The 26,500-nt window shown below is 52.4% G+C and overlaps 1 protein-coding gene and 1 pseudogene across 1 annotated transcript; one reads left to right on the forward strand and one right to left on the reverse strand.

Annotated features, from left to right (window-relative positions):
• Nucleotides 1–10,726: 10,726 nt before the first annotated feature.
• LOC133360531 (zona pellucida sperm-binding protein 3-like) lies at nucleotides 10,727–16,642 on the reverse strand. Its single transcript, XM_061579316.1, has 10 exons — nucleotides 16,588–16,642; nucleotides 15,890–16,101; nucleotides 15,347–15,463; nucleotides 14,675–14,774; nucleotides 13,798–13,975; nucleotides 13,293–13,428; nucleotides 13,101–13,195; nucleotides 12,248–12,342; nucleotides 11,716–11,844; nucleotides 10,727–10,857 (listed from the first exon to the last, which is right to left on the reverse strand). The coding sequence occupies exons 1-10, from the start codon at nucleotides 16,640–16,642 to the stop codon at nucleotides 10,727–10,729; spliced, it is 1,248 nt and encodes a 415-aa protein (XP_061435300.1).
• Nucleotides 16,643–16,851: 209 nt separating this feature from the next.
• Nucleotides 16,852–26,462, forward strand: LOC133360484 (zona pellucida sperm-binding protein 4-like; annotated as a pseudogene).
• The last annotated feature ends 38 nt before the right edge of the window (nucleotides 26,463–26,500 follow it).

The following is a 26,500-nucleotide window of genomic DNA, read 5'->3' on the forward strand; positions in this document are numbered from 1 at the left end:
GCGACACCCACTCTCGCACCGCTCTGCGCAGCGCTCCCCCGAGGCGAGCCGCAGCACTACAGAATCACTGCGTACCCACGCGCAACCCGCGCGCTCAGCTCCGCGCAGCGCTCACTCACGTGGCGAACCACTGTGCACACAGCGCACCCACACGCTCACACTGCACGACAAGATCACGCGAGACCACGCTTCGCTATTAATGATTTATTATAGGCCACCTGCGAATTGATGTTGAATCAGTGAGTCGACGAGGCTGGCCTATTCCACTAAACCTGTACCTATTCCCTATTTATCGGCTTACGATACCCTACTTTACCTCCCCACTCACTGTTTGGTGCCCGCGGAGGTTCGCTGCTCTCTGCGCTAACAGCGTACCTCGATGCGTCGCACGGACGTCCGGGTCGCTGGCTGGAACTCCTGCTGGTCCGCTGGCCTGGAGAGAAGGGGCGATTTCCCCTCTCCGCTCCTCTATTTATCCTCCCTACCTCAAAGGGGATGCTGCGCTGAACAATGGGCTCGTGCACCCCAAGCCCGTGCACGGCGGTTCCCCGGGCGCTGTTGATATGCTAATCAGTGAGCGACGTTGGCGGCGTACATCCTAATTACTCCCTTACCCTTCCTAACAATGGGGCCTGCGCGCTCCAGCGCAATTATCCCAACCCCCCATGACTATGCGCAACAGCCCCTGTGACCCCGCTATTCATGCTGTCCCGTGCCTCCCCTGCTTGCCCCGTCGACTCGTGGGGGTGTGTGTGGGGGAAAATGCGCCTCAACCGCGGTGGCCGAATGCCCCACGCCGCGACCACACCATATTAAGGCCGGCCGCGGCGCCGCGGTGCCACGTAGCACGGGGGGGGGGGTCATCCAATTCCCTGATCGCCGGAAACCGTGAGAATTAATCCCGATAAGGGTCTCTCGGATAAAAACCGGTCGATCAGGTGACCTTCCCTTCCAGCTCTATGGGGGGGGGGAATGCGTGCGGGTGTGTGCTTATGTGGGGCGGGTGATGGGGGGCAGTGCGGTGGGGGAAGCCGGGCGGCTCCCTGGTTCGGCAGAGCGGCCCCGTCGTTGTGGCACCACATAGCCCCCCGGGGTGCCAGTCCCCGTCCCGGGTTGACTGGAGCACCTCGCCTGGGTTGCCCCCACGAGGTATCGCCGCGGGGTCCGCGGGATTCGCCCGGCCCTTGTGGCTGGCCTCGGGGGTGGCGGCTCCGTCTCCTGGGGCTCCGGCGGTGGTCTCCTCCTCCATTCCAACGGCTCCCCTCGGCCTCTGGCACCTGCGGGCTGGGGAACAAACTCAGAGGCGGTGGGGTTTAAGGGTCGCCGTCCTCGTCGCCCCCGGCCCCGCCCGGGGCCCCTCGGAGCCCGGGGCTCCGTGGGGCCCATGTACTGCGCGAGGCCCCCGGGCACGGGGGGTGGGGGGACCCCGGGGTTTCGGGGTACTTGGACGGCGGGGCTCCCCCCCTCGGGGGCTGCTCGCCACGGCTTCAGTCGGCGGATGTTGACCACCATCTCCCGGCCCCTCTCTCCTCCCTGAATCAGCACCGTCCATGGTGAGATCTGCCGTCTCACAATCCAGGGTCCTCGCCAGTAGGTGGTCAGCTTCCCACCTGTCTGGCACCGACGCGGGGAGTGTACAGCCACACCTCGGAGCCCGCAGTGTAGAAGGGGGGCTCCATACGGGGTCGGGCGCCCTGCTCTTGCCGCTGGTGCGCGGCCTCTCCGTGCGGGTAGGCTCGGCCCCTGGCCCCTCGCAGGGTCTCCAGCAAGTGCTCCACGGGGTGGCTCCCTTCCTCCCGTTGCGGCGGAGGAACACCGAACAGCAGATCTGCGGGCAGGCGAGACTCGCGACCAAACATCATTAGGAACGGGGTCTGTCCTGTAGAGGTGTGAACGGCGGTGGTGTAGGCGAACAGGGCATAGGGAAGGTGTTCGTCCCAGTCCTGTTGATTCGCGGCCGCCATGCGTTTAAGCTTCCCGGCCAGAGTCTGGTTCATCCTCTCTACCATCCCGTTCGCCTGGGGGTGATACGCCGTGGTTCGGTCCTTCTGGATCCCGAACTCTCGGCACAGCGCCTGAAATAGTTCGGCCTCGAATTCACTACCCTGGTCGGTAATGACTCGTTTGGGGATCCCGCACTTAAGTACGTAGTTTTCCACGAAGGCCCGGGCCACTACGAGGGCTGTTTTATCCGGGATAGCCACCGCCACGGGGTAGCGGGTGAAGTATTCCACCGCTACGAGAATATATCGGTTGCCCCGGTGGGATCGTGGAAAGGGCCCCTGCAGGTCGATTCCGACCAACTGATTCGTCCGACTGACTCGGAACGGCCTCAGGGGTACCTGGTACCTCGCCGGCTTTTGCCCACACTGCTGACAGGCCCGGCAGCCCTGCACCCAGGCGGCCACATCTTGTGCCAATTTGGGCCAGAGATACTGGCGACGCAGGGTCTCTCGAGTGCGTCGTTCCCCATCGTGGCCCCCGAGTGGGTGGTCATGCACCAGCCGTAGCAGCTGGGGTCGCACCTGGGCAGGAACACAGATGCACCCCGGCTGGCCGGCCTCGGTTAACTCCCGTACCACTCCATTCCGCACACACAACCGGGCATACAAACCGCTCCAGGGTCCTGGTAGGGCGCTCTTTTCCTCCCGCAGTGCCGCCTCCACTGCCGCCAGATCCGGATCTCGCTGCTGGGTCTGTCTCAGCTGCTCGTCGTTTAGGCCCGGGAAGGCGCAGCCGACGTCCTCCTGGATCCGTCCGATTGGGTCCCGAGCCGCGGGTCCCGCGCTTGCCGGGCGGTCGACGGGATCCTCAGTGCCACCTGTGAGGGTTTCTGTGGCGCACACTGCACTCTCTCTCGCTGGGGGGGGGTCAGTGGCCGCGGCCTCTCGGGGGTCCGTTGCCCGCCGGCAGCGTCCCCCCGTGAAACACGGGCAGGCCTCCTCCGCCCTCGTCTCGGCGTACACCGTGGGTCGCCTCGACAAGGCGTCCGCGTTTGCATGCGTCCGGCCAGCCCGATACTCGATTTGCAGGTTGTACTCCTGCAACTGCGCCAACCACCGGGCCATCTGCCCCCGCGGCTCCTTGAATGTAAGAAGAAACTGCAGAGCATAATGGTCAGTGCGTACGCGACATTTCCTGCCGTACAAATACGGCCGGAACTGTTTGCATGCGAAAATCACGGCGTACAACTCTTGGCGGGTCACGCAATAGTTCAGCTCGGCCCCACTCAAGGTCCGGCTGGCGTACGCGATGACTCGTTCCGTCCCATCCTGTACCTGTGACAACACCGCGCCCAGCCCGCTGCTGCAGGCGTCGGTGTCCAAAATAAAATCGGTGGTAAAATCGGGGAAAGCGAGGGTGGGGGCGTGGGTGAGGTGGTCTTTGAGAGTGGTGAAGGCCGTCTGGCAGGCCCCCGTCCACTGGTAGGGGTGCTTAGGGGAGGTGAGTTGGGTGAGGGGGCGTGCAATCTCGCTGAATCTCTTTACAAATCGACGATAATAGGTGGCGAGCCCCAAAAATGATCTGATCTCCGTCAGATTCCTTGGCCGTGGCCACTCCACTACGGCGCGTACCTTCTCCGGATCGGTGCGCACGCCTGCCTCGCTGACGCGATGCCCGAGGTACCCCACCTCGCGTTGTGCGATGTAACACTTACGTGGCTTGAGCTTGAGATGAGCCGCTCGCAGTCGCTGGAACACCTCTCGAAGCCTGGACCAATGCTCAGACAAAGATCTACTGAACACTATCACATCGTCCAAGTAAATCAGGCACTGTTCCCACTGCAAGCCCCGCATCACCAACTCCATCAACCGCTGGAACGTCGCGGGCGCGTTAGTGAGTCCGAACGGCAACACGCGAAACTCAAACAGGCCCATCGGGGTGGTGAATGCTGTTTTTGGCCGATCCTCCTCCGTCATCTCCACCTGCCAGTAACCGGACGCCAGATCGAGGGTGGAAAAATACCGCGCTCCTGCGAGACTGTCGAAGGTGTCGTCGATGCGAGGTATGGGGAAGGCATCGCCGAGCGTGACTGCGTTTAGTTTACGGTAATCGACGCAGAACCGGGTTGACCCATCCTTTTTCGTTACTAGTACCACCGGGGCTGACCAGGGGCTCGCCGAGGGCTGAATTATGTTATCGCGAAGCATGTCCCCAACTGCCTCTTTGATTTGGGCGCGTTCGGGTGCGCCCACTCGGTACGCAGGGAGTTTGATGGGTCGGGCTGCACCGGTGTCAATTTGATGCTTAACAAGGTCGGTCCGACCCACGTCCGAGTCGTGTTCGCTGAACACGTCGGCATACTCCCGCAGTAACTCGCGCAGCCGATCGGCCTCTCCCTTAGGTAAGTCCGCCCATGGTACATGTAACGCGTCGAGCAGGGGAACGACCTCGGCTCGGGGAGTCGGGCCGACTCGCCAGGCCAGGTCCTGCTCACCCTCAGGACGACCGGGGTCCTCAGCCCAGAGTGCGAACACCGAGTCGTGAGAGTGGCGTGCGTGCAGGGGGTGTACTGTGGCTATCGGGGTGCGCCGTCGCAGTATCGCGGGGGTATTGTGGGGGTTAAACATCCGCATAAACAATCGGTCCCCATCTGCGTTTACCAACGTGGCGGATCCCACAACCCCATACCGTTTTGCCAACTCCGGGTGAGGAGTTAGCATTACCTCCCCTGATGGTCGGAGCGCGGGGTCGGTGGGGGATGTTGCCACCGGCACCAGCATCTCGGTGAGCGGGCCGATGGTGACTGCCGTCGCCAGGATAGCGGCCACAGGTGCAAAGCGGCGGCGCGTTGGTTCTCGTCCCAGGAACGGTATCCGCTCGCCGTTGCTCTCCATGGTGGCGCATCGCTGGCGGGGTTGCACGTTGAGTCCCAACCGTTCTAGGAGGTCGGTGCCTGCGATACACTCGTGACACAACGCACTCGACACGTAGAACTCCTGCGTGCACACCTGGCTGCCTATGCGGACCTCTAGGGTGGCTTTCCCCAGCAGCCCCATTCCGGCTCCGCTCGCAGTGTGCAGCGCGCGGTCCGGGGCCTGCAGGTGACGCACGTCGACCCCGATCGCGCTGCAGTGCGCTGCGCTCACGAGCGAGGCCACCGCCCCCGTGTCCAGCAGGATTCGGGTACGCACTCCGTTAACCTCCCCTTCCACCAGCGACGTGGCCCCCGTGATCCCCGCCACCAGCTCCCGTAGCCAGTCGCCAGGAGTCACCGTTTCTGTGGGCGTTGTTGCTGGAACCTGTGTGGAGATCACTCGCTCGCCATTATTCTCATTATCGTCCATTTGTATCGGGACCGCGTCGATTGCACCCCTAGTTGGTCCGCTCTCTAGGGGGCGTTGGAGTTTAACCCCCGCGTCTGTCTCGCTCGGGTGATTTCAGGACAGTCCCTCACTAGATGCCCTCGGCGATCGCACATATAACATGCCCGGGGAGGGGGGGCGGTTCCGTAGCGGGTCCCCTGTCCGCTCCCTCTCCCTCCCCCAGTACGCAGTTGCCCCACATCGGACTCTAATTGGGACACCCTCCCGGCTAGCCCCCCTACTGTCGAGCGTAGTTCCCCCATCTCAGACTGGAGGGCCTTCATATTTTTAGTTGCTTCCTCGCGTGCTTGGGTTATCATATCCCCCACGCCGGCCTGTAACCCGGCTACCCACCCCGGGGTGGTCTCGCTGGGTCTCTGGGGCTCCCTTGCCCGTCCCCTTACTGCGGTGGCGAGCTCTTCCTCCTCGTCGGAGAGTAGGCTCGCTACGGCGCACTCTCGTCCCCTCCCTCGAGGCTGCGCGCGCTCACCCGAGAGTTTCTCGCATTTGCGCGCGCGCTTGACGAGGGTGTCAAAGGAGAGGCGTGCACCATCGACATTTGGCTGCCACCACGGGGTGTGTGCCAAATATCGCTGGACCTTCCCGGCGGCGAGGCCCTCAATTATTTTTGCCTCGTACTCTGGGTACGCGAGCTGGGTCAACATGCGTACGTCCTCGGCGTAATCTCGTAAATCTTCGCCGGGTTGGCGGCGGCGTGCCTCTAATGCCGCCTGCGCCTCCTCCTCATCATACTTGCCGAAGCGCTCTTCGAGTTGGCACATTAGTTCCTCCCAATGAGTTTGAGCGCTTGCGGGCAAAGCTTCCACAAAGTCAGCTGCCCGTCCATCTAAATGTAGTTCTAACTGCTGCAACGCCTCCTCATCTGTCCACCCATTAACCTTTTTAGCCCCCCTGATACTGCGGGCAAACGATTTCCATGATGGAATTCCTTTGCCCGTAAATGTGCATTTGATTTTAATCTGGGTTGGGGGGCCTCTTTCCCTTGGGGGTGCGGGGGATCGTCCCGTTTCTGACACCACTTTGTCGAGGTCGCTAGCCCCCGAGATCCCTCCCTCGATAATGTTAACGGCCGGGCTAGCATCATCAATCGCCCCCCCGCTGCTAAGCGAACCGCTGCTAAGTTCCTCACCCCTGGTGTGGGAGCCATCGCCCGAGGATTCCCCTCCACCGCGGGTCCGCGTAATGGGCATGGTTAATTACCGATTAGTATTCTTCCCCTCTCTACTACGATACTTCCCTTTCCTAATCGCGCGCCTGCAACCCACACGGAGCGAACGCACGCACGCCCACACACACGCCGCTCCGCGCACTCCAACTCAACTCACGTTATACTCGCGCACCTGTATCACACACGGAGTGAACACACGCGACACCCACTCTCGCACCGCTCTGCGCAGCGCTCCCCCGAGGCGAGCCGCAGCACTACAGAATCACTGCGTACCCACGCGCAACCCGCGCGCTCAGCTCCGCGCAGCGCTCACTCACGTGGCGAACCACTGTGCACACAGCGCACCCACACGCTCACACTGCACGACAAGATCACGCGAGACCACGCTTCGCTATTAATGATTTATTATAGGCCACCTGCGAATTGATGTTGAATCAGTGAGTCGACGAGGCTGGCCTATTCCACTAAACCTGTACCTATTCCCTATTTATCGGCTTACGATACCCTACTTTACCTCCCCACTCACTGTTTGGTGCCCGCGGAGGTTCGCTGCTCTCTGCGCTAACAGCGTACCTCGATGCGTCGCACGGACGTCCGGGTCGCTGGCTGGAACTCCTGCTGGTCCGCTGGCCTGGAGAGAAGGGGCGATTTCCCCTCTCCGCTCCTCTATTTATCCTCCCTACCTCAAAGGGGATGCTGCGCTGAACAATGGGCTCGTGCACCCCAAGCCCGTGCACGGCGGTTCCCCGGGCGCTGTTGATATGCTAATCAGTGAGCGACGTTGGCGGCGTACATCCTAATTACTCCCTTACCCTTCCTAACAATGGGACCTGCGCGCTCCAGCGCAATTATCCCAACCCCCCATGACTATGCGCAACAGCCCCTGTGACCCCGCTATTCATGCTGTCCCGTGCCTCCCCTGCTTGCCCCGTCGACTCGTGGGGGTGTGTGTGGGGGAAAATGCGCCTCAACCGCGGTGGCCGAATGCCCCACGCCGCGACCACACCATATTAAGGCCGGCCGCGGCGCCGCGGTGCCACGTAGCACGGGGGGGGGGGGTCATCCAATTCCCTGATCGCCGGAAACCGTGAGAATTAATCCCGATAAGGGTCTCTCGGATAAAAACCGGTCGATCAGGTGACCTTCCCTTCCAGCTCTATGGGGGGGGGGAATGCGTGCGGGTGTGTGCTTATGTGGGGCGGGTGATGGGGGGCAGTGCGGTGGGGGAAGCCGGGCGGCTCCCTGGTTCGGCAGAGCGGCCCTGTCGTTGTGGCACCACAGAGGTCTCACCAGGCTGCCCAAGGTGCCCTGGTCACGGTACAAACATATCCCCAGGCCTTCTGGCTCTGCCTAGATTTAGCAAAACTCCATGAGATGATAAGCTTTTTGTTAATGATCTATGTGGCACAAACATCTCCTCGTCCGTAGGAGACCCTTTGGGGGTATAAACGTGGCACGGTAACGAGACCTCAACATTCCCTGCTCCAGACTTTCACATCATAGCACGAAAGACTACATTTGTCAACTGGAAGGATCACGCGCCCCACTTATAAAAATAACGCCTTGCACATGCAGTCTCTCCAGTGTTACCGCTTGTTCAAAGTGGAGAGACCAAGTACTATGAAAGCACTTGCAAATGGCAACATCACCCCTTGCACTTTCCTGTTTTTTCGCCAGCCAGCCTAGGCCTCCCAGCATACTGGTGCTGGCTTTTGATAATTGCTGGGTACTTTGAATTGAATCCAGGCCCGTTTTTCCTCTGTGGCGGCTGTGGCGAGAACGTCAATGCAAAGTCAGTCCAATGCAACGGTTGTAAAGCTAGGTACCACAAACGCTGCACTACTTTAGCCCGCACCCCCAGTTCAACAACTCCACCTTGCACAACCACACAAGTGTAGTGAACACAGCATCCCAGGGTCTTCAGATGGCTGGTCGTGGGTCTTGGGTCTTGAGTTACAACTGGGCCCCGATCGTCCAGGGAGCTCTCCTTTTATGCCTGGTCCAACGAGGGGTGGGGCCGTGTGCGCCACCAGACATCCCACAGAGCACACACAGCCCCCCCCCCCGTTGGCGGCGCCCAGGGGATTAAGCGCCTGGGAACTCAACGCCTGGCGCCCAGAGGCTTAAGCGTCTGGACCCCCTGGGAACCCAGCGCCTGGCGCCCAGAGGCTTAAGCGTCTGGACTCGCCTGGGATCCCAGAGCCCCCAGCAGCCCCTCCCTTCTTATGTCACTACACAAGCACCACCACAAAACTCTGGTCTGGGACCAACTTGCCCAAGCATGGGAATTGGTGTATTCATGCTATTTGAACGTATATACTTTGTATAGTGTAATTTATGTACCTTCAAGATACTATGCACTCCCATAGCTTGTATTGTTGGTTGTTGTAACTTTGGACATGCATCAAATGGACAGAGCTTCTGAGCTCACATCCCGAGGATGACTAAACACGTTCCTTCGTCACATGGTGCCGAGCCCACCCGAAGCACTCTATGAAATGCAAATCGAGGGCGTGGCTATGCAAGACAGATCACCAATCCTTGGTGGGCAGTGTGGAACTGTTGTTCCTCTCTTGCCAAACAGGGACAGTGGACTCGATGGGACAGTGTGGAGAGGAGGAAGATCAGCTGGAAGGATCTGTGGGCCATGGAAGCGAGGCGGTTGAGCTTTTCCATCAGAGCAACATATGACGTCCTTCTAACACCTGTTAATCTTCACCAATGGTATGGTGAAGATCCGGACTGTGCCCTCTGTTCCATGCCAGCCAACCTCAGGCACATTCTCACAGGGTGTCAAACAAGCCTCAGCCAAGGACGCTACACTTGGCATCACAACCAAGTCCTTAAAAACCTTGCATCCGCCCTGGAGGACAAGCGAGCTGCCACCAACTCCCTACCACCCCAGCAGCATCACACCCCTTACAGACGACCTTTGTCCGCGAAGGGGCTAAACCACCGAAGAGCGGCTCTACACCATTAGAGCGAGACCAGCTGCGCTTGGCCCGCGACTGGAAAATGCTAGCTGACATTGGCCGGCAACTTGTGTTTCCTCCGGAGATCGCAACCATCACCCTAAGACCTGACATGGTGCTCTGGTCCCGTTCGCTCAATAAAGGTCTTCATCATTGAGCTCACAGTACTCTGGGAGGACTCAGTAGATGAGGCTTATGAGCGAAAACATCTGCGCTATGCCGATCTAGCTCCCGAAGCACGGCATCATGGCTGGAACACAGAAGTCCGACCAGTGGAGGTGGGCTGCAGAGGTTTTGTGGCAACATCTACAACCAGACTGCTTAGAGACCTGGGAATTAAGGGCCAGAGCCAGCGTTCGGCAATCAGAGCTGTATCGGAGGCGGCAGAAGGCAGCAGTCAGTGGCTCTGGATGAAGAGGAAAGACCCCAGCTGGGCCCCAAAATGAGAGGGCCAGGAGGTATGCAGTCAACAATGCTCGACTCAGGGAGGAGGACGCCCCTGCCATGCATAGTCCCATGGGATGTTGGCTATCAACAACAAGGCAACTCCTATGACTAATTGGGAATGGGACGCAAGTGTAGGATTGATCACCATGTCGCTGGCCGCTTTGGGGAGGGCGTATAGTATGAAAACACCCTAGGAACCAAAGGTTCACTACTGATGATGCGCTCCAAATTTCACCAGGCTCACTGTTCATGAACTCTTGGAAGTGCTTGCACAAAGGATAGTACCATCTCATCCTGTGTTCTTGGAATCTACCGGTAAGATTTTGATTTAAGGCTGTGGGCACTCTGGAAACAAATTTCCACATGTAAAATTCCAACCAGCTTAAGTACAGTATTAAATGCTCCTATTCTTTGCACGGTTGTTGCACATTATCCGTCTTTGTAATGTACCAACAATGCCCAATTACTGCCACGGTTAAAAACTTCTGGGGCCATTTTTATGAAAGATTAAAGTGACATAGGAATGGATTTCTTACTTGAAATTGTTCAACTGCTCCATTGTACATGGACAACAGCGACTGCCAGTTTGGACAATTGGGAAGGTCTGAAAAAAACATTTGCCATTATTATTAGGTATATCTTGCTAGTCCTGGCACACATGAATTGGAGACCACAATTGTTTCCATGCTCACCCTCATGAACTGGGCTATGGTGTAGTTACACAAGTGCTCGAAACGCCAAGCAACGACCCCACAAGACAAGAAGTAATGCACTAGTTTTATTTATCACAACTTAAGCAAAGCAACGGAAGATCAGAAGCTCGTTTCCAATCCCTTTGAAGGAGTCGTGTGACGTCTCTTCGAAACAAACAAAGCCACCGTGGCGCTTGCTGCGACAGCCATCACCAGCGCAGCCACTCCCAGACCAAGGACGGGAGCAGCACCTGTAAAACAACAATTGAGAGAAAGGGCTGGTGGGTAACTGCGGAGCCGTAAAGCTAGGGTTTCCACATGCAGGAGGTTGTGGGGGCATTTGACCTATTCAAGTATTTGGTCAAGGTGTGAAATACGTACTATTCAAATTTGTCATTCACGAAGGTTTGCCATTTAACACTGGTGGATGGCTTAAGTTCAGCACGTCACACATCTTATGTTATTAAAAAACAATCACAAATATCATTACGTCTGTTAAACAAATTGAGATTTTAAAACACATTTACATCTGACGACCAACGCACATTTAAAAGGATCATGGCAATATTTGTTGGTCATACCTTTTAGGGCACTGCTGTAATATCCGTGTTTTGTACCTTTTCAACTTGTTATTGGGGAAGGGGGTTGTAGTTGGATGTCATAGGCCCTTTCAAAGGAGTAAGAAAGCAGACTTCGAAAAACAAATTGCTTCCACCCCAAATTGCACAAAGTTCCGTATAGAGATTAAGTATTACAGACTGCCAATCCATGAGAGGTCAACCTTAAAGCGTCATTGCATCATGGATGTCCTGGTTTTAAATTAAGTCTGCATTAAATCACACGTACTTTTGGTGAATATGCACCTTTTATATAGGTATCATTTTTAAACGGATTGGTCTACACCAGAGACAACCTTCTTTATGGGCTAGTCCGAGTCAAACCAGAAAACGCCAAAGGCAAACAGTACAACGACAAGCCATGCATTAGAGCATTTATATCCCTGGGCGAGCAGATACATCATGGGACCTTTTTGCCAGTATCAAAGTATGAGAAATAGCTTTTAACCGAGACTGGAAAAAATGCGCCATGAAAGAATCTGGTAGTTTTACGTTTGGATGCAGATGTAGAAACCCGTGGCTGCTGCTGTTTTGCAGGGCTGCTTGGCTCGGCACCATCTGAGAAGGGCTTGGAAATCACGATGGGGCCCAGCATCACATCTTCCACCGCATACGACGGTCCTGAGTGAGAGGACCACATTAGTAATGTGGCAAAGGCCCAGGCTTAAGCCCACACACAACTGATGATGATTGCTTGTATTGCAATCCAAACGTCGAGAATTTTAGTGCTTATTTTTTTTATTTCCCTTCTATGTGACTTTACCGTAAAACCAAGAATATGAATCCCTGCAGTCAAAAGCTTTAAATCGAAATTATTTCTATTTAGTTTCCTTGGCACATTACTTATTTCAATCGTGATGCCTCCATTCCTGATTGCCACATACCTAACACCATTATTTAGGCAAGGCTTACATAGTGAATGTCGCAGTTTGGCTTTTCTGACACTTTCCAAGAACGAAACTCCCTTGATATTCAAGGGTTTTCTGTACAAGACTAAATGGCCGAATACGACGGTTGTACTCACCAGTCACTGCTGCCACATCCCTGCGCCTTCTTCCACTGGGGCACGTGGACTCGCAGCAGCTGCACACCGAGTCCGAGCCATCAGCAGAGACCCACCTGCATTGCACACAAACGTCGTCTGTAGTTACAGGCAATGCTCACTCGTATCCGTTCACATTTGAGAAAAGTGCCTTTTGAGCACCCGTTTAGGGCAAGCAACGTACAGCGATGTACCATTTGGCCAGCACCTCGCTCGACCACACCGATGGCGACAATACCACAGTCGATGGGAGCAGTGGCCAGGAATACCACTCTGGGGGTTGTTGTGTTTAACTGTATGACCGGCACCCGACCTGTAGAGTCAGAGCCTTATAGGAAAAGTATTAAAAGTATTTGTAGCATCAAGGGGAAGTCTGTGACCAGCACCACTTCCAATGTTGTGTTACACACACACACACACCAGCCCTGATGATCAGCTTGAGAAAAATCTACAAAGGCGAGGCTCAGTTGATGCTCCCGACATTAGCCATGTGTGAGATTTGAACTCTGGCTACTAGGCTGAGATTTTTCAAAACGGAGCTCAAACAAATGACGGACGTCATTTGTAGGCTTCTACACTTGTTGCTAAACTCAAGACAAGTGCAGGCTAGGACCAATAACCACCTGAATACATCTAAACAAAAGAAGACCCGTGGGACTGCACAGGAAATGTTGTAATACCAGTTGCAGCTAGAAACTAAAGTCAGGTCTCAGGGATACTAGTTAAGCGCACATGCATGCAATAATGTGCAGCTCACATGCAAGGCATGGATTGAGCTATTGGATGGAAGACACTGAAAAACAAATTGCTGGGCAATGCAAGGAAGCAGACCAACCTGTATGCAGCCGAGGGGCTGTAGGTGCAAGCTTTATTGACAGCCGTAGGAGACGTAGCAACATCTGCAACCTTCAGCTGGCAGAAGACGAAAACCTGGACCGAGAGGAGGAAGATGGTTATTACTCAACCACACTGCCTACCACGTGGCTAAAAGGTGTTTTCTGTAGAAGCATGCATGACAGGAGATCACCTGATCGCCATTGTTGGTCAACGTTGCAAGGAAGCGGAAGGAATCTATGAAGAAGCGAAGGACGTTGTCACTTTGCCGGAGCAGGAAGCCAGAAGTGAGGTGAGCATCATACGAGACTTTGCCATCCACCAGACACCTGCACAGGCATCGTAGATGTACGACACGTGGCTTTACATAGGGCAGGCCAGCAGAAAGCCAGCGCTAGGAGATGTAGTACTCCTCTTCCACTGTATAATACTGCACCAAGCCCACCTCTTAAGGGGTAAGGGCCTCCTCCCACCCGCAAACCAAATCAGTCACCAATGACGCACATCTCTCATCAGTAGTGTACCGACAGACACCACATGATAAAAAGCATTAACTATACACCTGGTCAGGCATAACCATCAGAGCAAGATTCAGCAGCATGCCAACATCAGGATGTTATATACTCAAGCAGTGGAATGCCACATTTACGACAAAGAGAATAAACATTCATCAGGTGGGATTAAGAGAGAAATCTCACCCAGAGTTAGAAATTATCTGGTAGCTGAGGGGAGAGTTCCTGTCCGGAACCGGGGTTGCAAAGCAGCTGACCACGAAGATCCGGAGTGGAACGTGGTTCAGTGTCTGCACGCTCGCCTCGACATGCAGAGTCTGGCCCAGCTGGTATACGGTGGAAGGTCGCGCCACACTCCAGTCGTCTTCATAAAAAAACACAATTAGGACAACTTCAAAACACAATCGCCAAGGCCGAGTGCAGACTAACAGCGCAGCCAGGAAAGTGCTTGCGCACGCCACTGCTTGTGGAAGAAACCAAGATAAATCATGCGACCTCCGTTGCCAGTACCAAAATGAGAATAGGTTTCCCTTTTTTCTGGCAACAGGTGCTAAGATGTTAAAACAGCAAACTGAAACGTTTTACAAATGAATCATGTCTGCATTTACCACAAAATTTGTGGTCAGAATGCAAATAAAAAACTGATAATATATGCATCATCGTTGAAACTCATTTGGTGGATACCAGAGACAGCTTTCTTTCTGGTAGAGTCTTTTGTCGCGACAGAAAGCCGTCTGGTGTGGACCAATCAGTTTCAAAGACAACGCATATATCAGTTGTTTTGTTTGCATTCTGACCACAATTAGTGGTTAATGTAGACACGATTCCTCGTAAAAAAAAGTTGCAGTTTGGCGTTTTAACATCTAAACAGCACAGTTTTGGTGCCAGAAAAAAAGGGGTTAACCTATTCGTGAACCTCAGATAAAGTTTAGGGACCTCGGGCATATATCTGGCCTATTCTTCAATACCAAGCACACATCTTGAAGGGTTTAAAGTCTAAATTGCCATCCTGGTAGTAGCCATGTGCATAATAGGCAATCAACGTCCTCACATCACCACTGACCGGTCATGAGCCTCAGCGTGAAGCTCAGCTGCTGTTGCATAACCTTGGCGCTGCTGAAGGGGATCCATGTGGGTTTGATGGCATTGCTGGACACGTTCCCCTTCCTGCAGTCAGGAAGAGATCAGGCACACATTCTCTACAAAGAGCAGAGGTGGGTGATGCTCAACTGCACCAATTTGTGACCAGATTATTATTGCAATGTCGTTAACATCTTACAACGAATAGACAAGCGAAGAGATACAGAACCATATTTTCAGAGTATATTTAACATCGCAACTTGCAAGACTTTTATCCGACGAGGACCAAATAAGAGTAAGTAGACGACTTGGGGGAATGGAGTATAATCAAGGGGACCGTGGTTCACGCAGTATGCAATGCATGCACCACTTCAGGCGTGGACACTTGCAAGGCTGGATGTTTGAGGCAGGCCACGACAGGCGTTTGATGTGAACCCATCAGTAAAGTTGCCACTAAAAACCCCCACGACAGACAAGCACAGGGAGACTTTCCATCGGTGGATTAACTCGCTGACATTGGCTTTATTACAATTCAGGCCTCGCAAAGCTAAATCACACGCAACGGCACGTAATTTTTAAAGACAGGGGTAGAATTGTAAACAGTTTAGCTGGACTTCAAAATTAAGGAAATGTCAACAAGAGACTGCTGGTGAACTCGCCTGGGATAGCGGCAAACGACCGGCACGGCGACGTAGTTTGTGCGGATAATGCCCGTGTTGGACGTGGGGCGGTAGTAGAGGTAGTTCTCGTAAGACAGCAGCTCTGCACTCATCTAATAAGGGAAGAAGACGTGGGGTTTATATTACTTATTGCAATACTAGCGGCATAAATATAATAAATAAAAAAGCTCAAACACCTTGGTGAAAGACCCAATGCAGCTGTTCCTTGGTTTAAATAATTTACCTCGCTCATGTCACCCATAAAAAACACCCACACAAACAATGGCAAATGCAGATTCCCAATGTATTATGGAAGAATAAAAGCACTCTAATGTACGACTGGTCAACCAGAACGGACCTTTACACAATAATGCAATGATCGATCTACAAATACCAAGGGGATTTCAAAGAGATACACCCCGCTGTTATTGAAGAAGTCAGGCTTGACTCGAATGCGGAATTGTAATTCTTCTGCACCTACACTCGGCAAAAACATAAAGCAGTTGGATTGCGCAGATTATGTTACAGCAGCCAGTTACCTGGAGGCTGCTGCCACAGCTTTCCAGTGCGTAGAGGAACGTCACCGTCCCAGCAAGGGCGTCGCTCCCAGTGACGGGGCAGGCTGGCACTCCCAGGGACAGGTCACTCGCCTGGGCCAGGTGACCCGTGCCGAACAGGTCCCTGCTCACGGTCAGCGTGAGCGTCGCCTCGTCACACACCACACTCACCGTGGCGGAGGTGGCCACTGCATCTGGCGGTGCCGCATGGGACGAAACGCGAGAGTTACCCAAACAGTGACACAGGTGGTCAGTGAAGCCGTAGAAAGTCTCAGAGGCTCGAGTCAATCATCCACACGGAGCTGCTAATACAAGAGTTCGAATTCCCCAGTAGCACCTCAATAAATGTATACACGCGTCACGACAGGTTAAGAATACGTTTTGGCAATCCACTACTGGATAAAGTCTCGCACATTGCGGTCGTCAGTTTGACCATACAGATCAGTACGGGCTGAATTAGGGCAAAGTCCCAAGTCTAGACACTTGTCGCAAATGTTAAAATTACCAGGACGCAAATTCGTGTTCAGGTATATAGAACAGTGAATTAACCACCACGCCACACTACCAAACCCATCGTTAGTACGTGTATATTATGGTGTTCACATTAGTAAACACGGCAGTTACATTACATGACAAATATACACGTTTGTAAAATAATATTGCGACCAAACGCCACTCACCAGAGGCAAGACATAACAACCCCAATACCGAAAACAAAGCCTTCGTGATCTCCATCGCAAGGACAAAAAAAAACCGAGACTTAGCACGGCACCAGCAGAGCCAACGCAGCTACTGTCCCGACTCGGGGCTTTTATCTGCGCGCGGCCTCATTCAGTTTCAGTAATGAGCCAATTAACTCCTCCTGCGGACGTGCCGCGTGATTGCGGTGCAGCTCCTATCCATGCACGTGCGCCGAGATCGAGCAAACCTCTACTGATGAGACAATGAGTGAGTGGATCTGCTCTGATAAAATCTCGCTGATTAGACAATGCGTGGGTGAATCTGATCCAATCTGGATCGGGATCGCTGAGGGCTCTCCATATAAAAGGGGTCCATGGCCTACGGGAAGCGACGCAGCCGATGATTTGTTTTACTGATGGCGGCTCTGCGAGTTCTTCTGCTCCTGACCAGGTGAGGAGGCGGAGGGGCGTGCTGAGTGGTGTTCAGGGATGTGCCTCAACAGCTCTGGATAATGAAGTCTTGTGTACGTTTGTAAGAGAGGGCGTTTCCATATCGCTTTGGGTAACTGACCTGCATGGAGAAATGCATTGAGATAAAAATGTGGAGGTGCGGTCCCGAAATGTCTCGCTTGCCCCATTGTGGGTTGAAGGGGTTCCAAAGGTGGCTTTGCGTGGCGCTGTTCACACCAACGCCTTCGTGCACCGTGCTGGCCTTGAATATGTGCTCCCTAAAATCGCTACTGGCCACTTCATTTTTGTGGGGTGGGCGGGGCGGTGTTTGCCTCTTCTCCTCCTGCCTTCTCTCGTCTTGGCGGTCACGTGTCTCGTGCTCCCCGCAGCTTCCTCTGCCTGGGCTCCGTCCACGCGAGGCTTCGACAGTCGCTGGGACCGCGGACGCTGGGGGAGCCGAGTGGTAGGGGGCGCTGCTGCTGCTGTCGCCACATGACAACCACATCGCGCATTCTCTCACTACTGCTATCGTGTGCATGGACACCGCCATGCACAAGACTATAATGGCGGCGTCTCTCTGTGAACTGGAAAAGCGTTACCGGCGACACGAGTTGCCAACAACAGCGCTGCCTGGACGAGGTGGAGGGGGGGTGAATTTGTTGTGCGCCTGCCGCCGGAGCGGTCGCGTGACGCGACGTGATGGCTGCAGCTGGGCATAGGCCGGCACGTGGATAATTAATAATCCTCCAGCGCATGGAAAAGGGGGCGTTCGGGGACCTTAACTCTCCCTTGCACGTTCCTTTTTACGATAATAACGCTTTCGAAAAATATGGCTGGTGACTGATTGGCACGGCCCTTGCAACTTTACTTAAAATAGTGAATTGTATAACATTTGACTGCGCACGACCATACGTAACACTCACGTGGCAAAATCATCATGGCCTTGTTCCTTTCCATTGTAGTAACAACGAACTGTGCACTCGCGTTGATAATTTGCATAGCAGGCTCTTCCTTGGCAGCTTTCCACTACAATTTCAAGAGTAATGCAGGGGTCTACTACCAAAATATCACGTTTCAACCAGCGGCTTCGAAGCTGCAGGTTGACGATCCCTGGTGTGAGATTCATACTATCGAGTCGTACACGTGCCTTTTGACTTTGCGCCAGATAAGAGCAACACACAACACCTTACACACTTGTGTGCACAGAAAAGTGAAGGGACTGATGTGCGCCCACCCAGCAACCGTCGCGGGCTGTTTTTTAATTGCTCCGTAAGGTGTAGTTGATGTTGACGTTTCAACTTCTGAACTGCCTCCCCCAGGTCTGCTGAAGCAATGCATCTCCTCCACCCTGGGTTTTTCTGTGGGATGGAGCAGCTCTTCTCGCAGTGACTACCGTGTCTTTGTACGGAGTGAGTCCACGAGCTTTCACTTAAATCGTGATGACGTAATTGACCATCTTGATCCATTGTATGATTGACTCTATGATGCTTCTCAAGGATACTATCAAATTGATTCGGGGCTGAGATTCTCTGGCCAGTTGTTTGGTCCCAACTGCTTCGCTTTCGATGCGCTCTGACCTCTCAATTTCTCTTATTTGGTGTCGATGTTAGGTTTTTTTGGTTAACGCTGTATTGTGGAATATAATTCGCATGAACGATGGAACATTTAATTTGGGATTCAAAGCATGCTAATGTATTGGCGTCGGGGTTCATTTCAACTAGTCTAATACATCGGACTATGACGAGAATCCGATCGTATTCTTCCATAAGATAATTGCATGTTTACTAGACGAGTGAATCCATTCGTCTTGGTTCTTTCGGTAAAGTCACGTAGAATGGAATTCTCACGACGTTTCGGCCACAACGTAAGCAGCCATCTTCAGGTGGAGAACAGGTCTGTCAAGTAGACAGTCTGAATGGCACGCCCCATGCTTGAAGCGACTATTTATGCTGGGATGGAGGGGCGAAGAGCGCCTTGACAAAATAATTTGCATATCAAGAGGAATTTGGCATATTTATGGGAAATGCATATATGCGCTTAGTACTACTTGTGAAATGCGTAGGAGGATTGGCGAGGGGTTTAAAGTCATTATGCAGGATTAGCAGGATGAAAGGGAGGGAGTAAGGTTTGAATTAATAAAGGAAGGAATGTTAATAATATGGCGCCGCAGCAACTAATATGCTTTTAGGCTATGTGAATCCCTTATTAATCGATACACCTCCCCCTTGCTTGCCTGCACAATGGGCTCTTCCTTTCATTGGAACATTTCATGCAAGGTAGTGACTTCCGTTGTAAATTGAACCTGGTGACTCCTATCAGACTCTGGTTCTCTAGTCGCATCGTCTGCATTTCCCACCGGAGTCCTCCGTTGACGACTTGGGAAATCTTGTCGCTAAATCCGACACGCAGCCTTATTTACTAGCAACTATTAGACGAGGTCGTTGTGCAGGTTTGGGAGTACCGTAACTCCAACCGTGTATTGAGGATCCTGTGTCCTAGAGACGTTCCTGGTACTGTGGAGACTTCCTATTCGCGTTCACTGACACCATACTTTGTTCTCCTTGTAGTCACGCTGCCCACATGAACTTGTGGTGCGCAATCCATCCAAATGCAGGTTTTTCTAACTTTGTTCTTGATGTCTCCAGCGGTGCGGAATGAGGCTGTGAATGTGGAGTCTGTGCAGGGGGAGTGCGGCTTCTCCATCGCGAGGGACGGTGCTGCGCTCCACTTCACCGCTGCTGGTGATGCCTGCCACGTGCGCGTGGAGGTGAACACGAGGAGACCGTTGACTTGCGTCGATGCTAGTTCCCGCTGGGACTGCTGTGGTAGTAGTAAAATTGATGTTTCGCAATCCATAACCGATCGGCTATCGCATGCCACCGATGTTGTCTGGCCATAATGAAATTGGATTTTGTCTACTGTTATTTTCCCCTCCGCATTTGCTTGGCTCATGCATTTATTTTAAAAGTTATTTCCAAGATTAATATGTTTTTTTAGCTCATGGCGTCCACTCTGACATTTGTTTTCAGATGGGGTTTTATTTCCTTTTCTATTTATTCCTACAAAATATTATTTCGATCATCCCTCGGTGGTAGCGATTCTGTTTCTAGTTTATGCAGCAGCTCTTTCTCTTGACTGTTATCCCTGGACAATCGATGCAATGCTTATTCCATCTGTCTTGTTATCAAGATCTTGCCATCCTTGTCTTATCAGGTTTACCTTGGTACACTTGTTCATTGTAGTATGCCATATCTCTACATTACTCTTCCAGCCATTCCTAAGTATCCTTTCTTGCCCCCATGGCCTTGCCTTCATTGCATTGCTTTTTTGTCTTTAGTCTCCGTCTTATCTCTAGCATAAATGTTCTCTTCCGGTGCTTAACGGTAAAGGATTTGCTATCTTGACGTCCATGTCACCCAAGTGGTCACCTTAATAGAGGCAATGTGTGAACGGTTAACTGGTGTTTACGTTACACAGAATACACGGCAAAACAAGCTTTCAGTTGATGTGTTTCACGCCTGTCAATGGATGTATCTTTCGCAGTACTATTCAATGCAAAGATGGGAATCGGAGCAGTTTTGATGCTTGGTGTAGAATAAACGGCACTATGTATTGCTACAGAAGGTCACTATCCAAGCTGGCTGCTAAGAGACCAACGTAGATGTTGGTCAAATAATCCATACGGGGCTTACTTGACCATGTATGATCTACAACAAAATGTAACTTTGGCAGACTAAACCAACATGCGATTTTTGTGCCAGAAAGATGTGCACTACTTGGTTACTTGCACAAGACGTGAAAGGGAAAACTAATAATAAATGTGTAGTTGACACAATGAGCTATATGCCCAGGGATTGTGATGCCCGTGTGAAGGGTGAGAATTTGTGGGAAGAGTAATGGAGGTTTTGTGGCAAAATGAATATATGGAACATGTATTACACGTAGAGCACAGCATCCGTTTGTACAAACAGGACCCTGCGGGGTGGGCTGGAAGGAACGAATAACCAAAGAATATAAACATAATGTATTATTACACTTGTTTAGCCAGGAAAGCCCCACAGAGTCTAAAGGTTTTTGTAGGGTCCTGCCAAGTGTTTGCAGTAGGGGGCTATGTTGCTACACCGAATCGGACGATCCGAAGGGAGAGGTTGAGGCCTAGTTCTAGGCTTTAGCTCTATCTGTAGGCTTTACGCTGCCGTGAGTTAATTTTAAAATTAAATGTTTTTATTATTTATGTCAAAGCTTTAAATTTAAACGTTTCAATTTAAAAGCATCAGGGAATGTAACAGTGTTAAACATTAACTCCCTTGCACACATGCGGGGGTACGATACGAAGGGAGAGTGATGGGCGTAGTTCTAGGCTTTAGGCCTAGCTGTAGGCTTTAGGGCGCTGAGTTATTTTTAATTTCAAAGTTTTAATTAAAAGCTAAGGGAATGTTACACTTGTTTAGCCAGGAAAGCCCCACTGAGTCTAAAGGTTTTGTAAGGTCATGCCAAGTGTTTGCAGTAGGGGGTGATGTTGCTACACGGTCGGACAGACGATATAATTTATTGTAGGCTGGTCCACTTCGTTCCTACCAGTATAACAAGGGTTAACCTGGGAAAGTGATTTCGGACCCTGGAATGCAACCCCCACGTGCGGGTCTGCCTATTGACAGTTTTACTTGCCAATTAGCCTGGCCCTGCCCAACAATGTCGAAGGCACGAAATCTACTGGTTTTTGTTTTAAGCCTTCCTGAAGCGCTGGCCCCGAGTCCGATGTTGAGGGCTGCTGATTTCACCAGGACGGCAGGAGGAAGATACAGGTGGAGCTGCAGGAGATGCGACAGGGGCTGAATGGACTCGTCTGGGCTTTCACCATCGACTGCCCTGAGAACCTAAGATCAGCGAGGGCTGGAGGTTGGTGCCATTGACTAGATTGCTAATCGGACCCACAGACTGCACTACCTCTGACTTAGTTCTCTAGAATGGGTCTGCTGGGCCAACGGCTGCCTTTTTGTATCGACCCAGATCATCTCCTGGTGCTTTTGCAATAATGTGCTTGCATTTCCTGCAAATGCGTTTCATGTCCTTGGCTTTTACTGGACAAACTTGCAGCTTGAATCCTTTTCCGATGCCGTTTCCCCCAATGTCTGATTGCAATAATTGCACCATTATAAACGCGTTTTCCTAATGCACTGCTGGTTGGTGCTGTCCTTGGTCTTGAGGGTTAATTTGACCATGCTTTACCACGCTGCTCTGTTGGCAAAGGTTGCGTAGCACTGACCTGCAATGCAACACATTGTGCTGCACTGCCGTAGCCTTTTACAGCCAGTGAGCATGGTGTTTGCCCGTCTTTGCTGTACACTCAACCCTGCTCCGCTTCTGAGATTGCGTGCATTGCCCCGGTGATTTTGTCATGTGCCAAGTAACACTCCTTAACATACATGACACGTGGCTACAAACGATGCCTTTTATTTTAAGTACGTGTGGGGTTTTGTACGATGACCTGTTGTGCTCCTGCTGTTAGAGATCGCCATGTGCTCTGGTCAGAGCAGGAACTTCCCATGCAACTCTGTGCAGAGTGTCCCGAGCGCGGACGTCTGTGCACAGAGTGGCTGCTGCTACGACCCCACTCTACGCCGCTGCTTCTACAGTGAAGCTGGTACGTAGCCGACTCAAAACAGAGGTTCTGTAGTTCACTACCTTAACTAGGCTCTTGCTGTGAGGTTCTATGTGGGTACAGTAGCATCCTGCTGTGCTGGTTCCCTGAATTTGTCGCATCACCACGGGCTACATTGGGCATCATTCGTGATTCGTCGTTTTCTCCCATGCCCTCCCGCCATGCTCCACCCAGTGTGCACCACAGATGGGCGCTTTGTGGTGCCCGTGTCTCGGAACCTAACGTCTCCGCCGCTGGACCTGAGCACCGTGCACCTGACTGGCAGTAGCAGTGCGCAGTGCAGCCCCGTGCTGGTGTCTGCAGACCTTGCAGTCTTTGACGTACCCATGGCAGCGTGTGGTGCCACTGTGCAGGTACTGGGCTCCTGGACTCCCCATCGTGATGGTTGTTGTTTGACCTTGTGGAAGTGCTGCATCGGGACCCTTCACGATGCACAACTCCTTGATGTGCAGCGCACAATCATGCACGAATTGATGAAGAACAGCAGGGTCGCTTAATGATTGAGTGTCAAATGAATCGAGTGCTAAAGCAGAATTTAGGGGGATCCTAATATATAATTTGTAGCTAATTTTGAGCAATTTGGACTTCTGGCCAGTACCACTTATTCTGCTACTTGATCGCTCAATGGCATTATCGTTTTGTGTGAACTACTTGTTGGTGTGTCCAGTGGAGTGGGCAGGAGCTCGTGTACGAGTTGCTGTTGGTCTCCGAGCGGGAGCTCTGCATTGATGGAAGCGTCGCCATCACCAAGTCGTCCACATACAAGTAAGCACTGCCACCACCCCTCTGCACGTGCTGTGCTCATGAGGGTCAAGCATGAGTCTTGCAGAGGAGACCCACCCCCATCAATGGCCACTGTCCCTGCGACCATGAATATTTGCAGAACTGTAACCAATCTGCTTCCTTATTCAACTATTTATTTATTAAATTGGGATATTCGACGCACAAGGGCGACTTTTCCTCGTCACAGGATCTTTAACATCTTGAAGTAGTCGGAATATGGTTTATGGCTAATGTAAACACGGTATTAACCAAAGTGGTCACTTCACTGGTACGTCTGCAAAACACCCTATCGGTCTGCTGTGTGGCTCCTGCAATCTCTTGCTGCCGTGAGGGCGTTGTGCATGACCTTTTGATGGGTGGTGTTTGTTTACCAGGATGGTTCTTCAATGCCACTTCCTTGGAAGTGGAGACCTGCAGCTTGGAGTGCAGGTGAGCACTCTTCCACCGCCACCTCCAGCCACGGCCACTGGGCCCCTCTCCCTGCTGCTCCAGGTCTTCACCGGTGAGTGCTGCCTTCTCCCACACCTTTACAGCTCTGAGCAGACAAATGCCACCTTTTAGGGGAACACAGGTTGTGATTTCGCTCTACCCAGGGAAGACTTGGGTCTGTATTCAACATATTAGCTCTGGCTCGAAGCCAGCTGTAAGTCATGCTTATTGTTTTCAGTGCGGAGCTAAAAGCTCAACCTTCGTTTAATTTTCACCTGATTGCTGGCTACATGCTATTTTTGGATGCATCACCATGGCTGCTGGACTTTAACTGCAGACCCCTGCAACAAACGGACGACGTGCTAGGCTGTCAATATTGTGAACCTGCAAAACAGAGTTCATAAGTAGCCATAAGTGAACCCTAATGACTTGCACATTCTCCATGGTACGACGAGTGACTTCAAAATGCTATTTTCTGGTGAGGTTTTCAATCTACCAGCTGAAACCATGTTGGTGTGGGGACCAACATTGAAAGGGATTACAATGCCCTTAATTCCCATCAACCAAAACGGTCTCCTTGAGGGCATTGTTTTAAAGGAAAATTGGACTGGCTTTCTTAGCCTCATTTGTCAGGTCACCTTTGATTGAACGAATGGTTGTCAATAGCTTGGACAACTGTGTTAGCACGATTCCCACCCCTCCGTGTGATGCCGTTGTATCCACCGTATGTAGACAACCATGCGGAGGTGAGGGTGACAGCATTTATTATGAAAAATACAAATGACATATCAACCACGGTTTCTATGCCAGGAAAAAGTTACGATAATGTACCCTAGTTCAATTCAAAAGTAATGCACACGTTTTCGAGGCTTTGTGCTTTGCCTTGTCAGATGTGCTCTAAACAGGACCTTTACACCACTAATCCACATGCCTTGTGACCCATGTCTGCACGCTGCCAGACAACTCCTACACCACGCCGTACCAGCCCTGGCAGTACCCGCTGGTAACGCTGCTGGGAACGCCGCTCTACGTGCAGGCGTCACTGCTGCGCCGCTCTGACCCCACGCTGGTGCTCTTCCTGAAGGACTGCTGGGCCACGCCCACGACAGATGCCACCGACCCCACGCAGTGGAAGCTTGTGGTGGATGGGTGAGGCTGGTTGGGGTAGTGCTCTCTAAACCCTCACTGCCACAGCAGGGCCAGCAGAGGCAACCTGGTTCGAGGCATTGGTTGTCTTTTTTGTTTCCCCACGTAAGCAGAGTTGTGCTAATTACATCGCCTTTCAATGACAACAGTTCATGTCCTGGCATCGCTTAAGCAAGATTGCAGGGCCATCCAAAATATCGATGGCCACAACGCTCCTTGGGTTGATGTTCTGGATGTTAACACTGCCACCCTCTGCCTCCCAGAGCTGGTGGTTTGGACAAGGCCGACGACATGCAGTGATGGTTACATTGTACAGATGCACTGCATATTGGCAATTGGGCTGCCTTGTCGGTCGTGAGCATGTCTTGACTGCAAACTGGCCTTCATACTTGCGTGCAGATTGCAATAAAGATACGCGCATTCAATCCGATATCTGACACTTGCTTTGAATTGAAGGTTAACGGCGCTTTTTCCTGTGCAGCTGCCCCGTGCAGTCTCCTTGTTGCAGTGTGTCCTTCCCTGGTGTCGCTGACCTGCCACTGCCTTCTCACTACAAGCGTCTGGAACTCCAGGCCTTCGCCTTCATGAACTCTGACCGCAGCACCACCCGTGACCTCGTGAGTGCCCGATTCTTTCCGCCATTAAAAACCAGGTCCCCATGGAGGGATGACGTGTACAGTGTCCAACCTGGAGAGGGCACAAAAGACCACGTAAAACATGGAATACTTTACTTGCTGGAACGATGCATTCTGTCTGCCACAGGTTTACCTGCACTGCTCTATCGTGGTGTGCGACAGCTCCAGCTCCAACTTCCTCACCGAGTGCAATCGGCAGTGTGGACAGACCAGGCGCTACCGTGAGCACCACCGCGACCTCTATTGCATATCTTGCACTTGTATACCCAGAACAGCCTCGGAGAGTAACGATTTGTCCAGATGACAAAGGGGTTTTCATGTTGGTGGTAATGTTGCTATGTTATCGTTTGTATTTAGAGCACATTTGCTGTGACTTTGCAGACTGGTTTTTAACAAGCTGTGACATGGCATTGACCTATTCGTTTGATTTTCTGGGTAACTTGACCTGCAGCATATGATGTCCTTTCGTATGGGCCAGTGATCATCAACCGATTTCTGTTCTTGTTCCAGAGCGCAACGCCATCTCTGACGCTTCCAGCGTGGTAGGAAAGCACGTGGTGTCGCTGCAGGGCCCCGTGATCTTTGAAGAAGCGCCTGTTAACGACGCTGCTCTGCTGTTGCTGGAGGCTCCCTCTTCATCGTGGGCCTCGGCTGGGACCCTGTCCATTCTCCTCGTCATTGCCACAGCCATCATTGCTCTCATGTCTGCTGCCATTGCCGTCAGGAGGCGCAGGAGCCGGGCTGTGGCGCTCGACGGGAGTGGCTATTGATGACTACTTGTAATTGCTGGAACTTGCATGTCTTTTGC

This window comes from Lethenteron reissneri, chromosome 69, assembly GCF_015708825.2.
Source record: "Lethenteron reissneri isolate LAM-NWPU_2019-01 chromosome 69, ASM1570882v1, whole genome shotgun sequence".
In the NCBI taxonomy this organism is placed as follows: Eukaryota; Metazoa; Chordata; class Hyperoartia; order Petromyzontiformes; family Petromyzontidae; genus Lethenteron; species Lethenteron reissneri.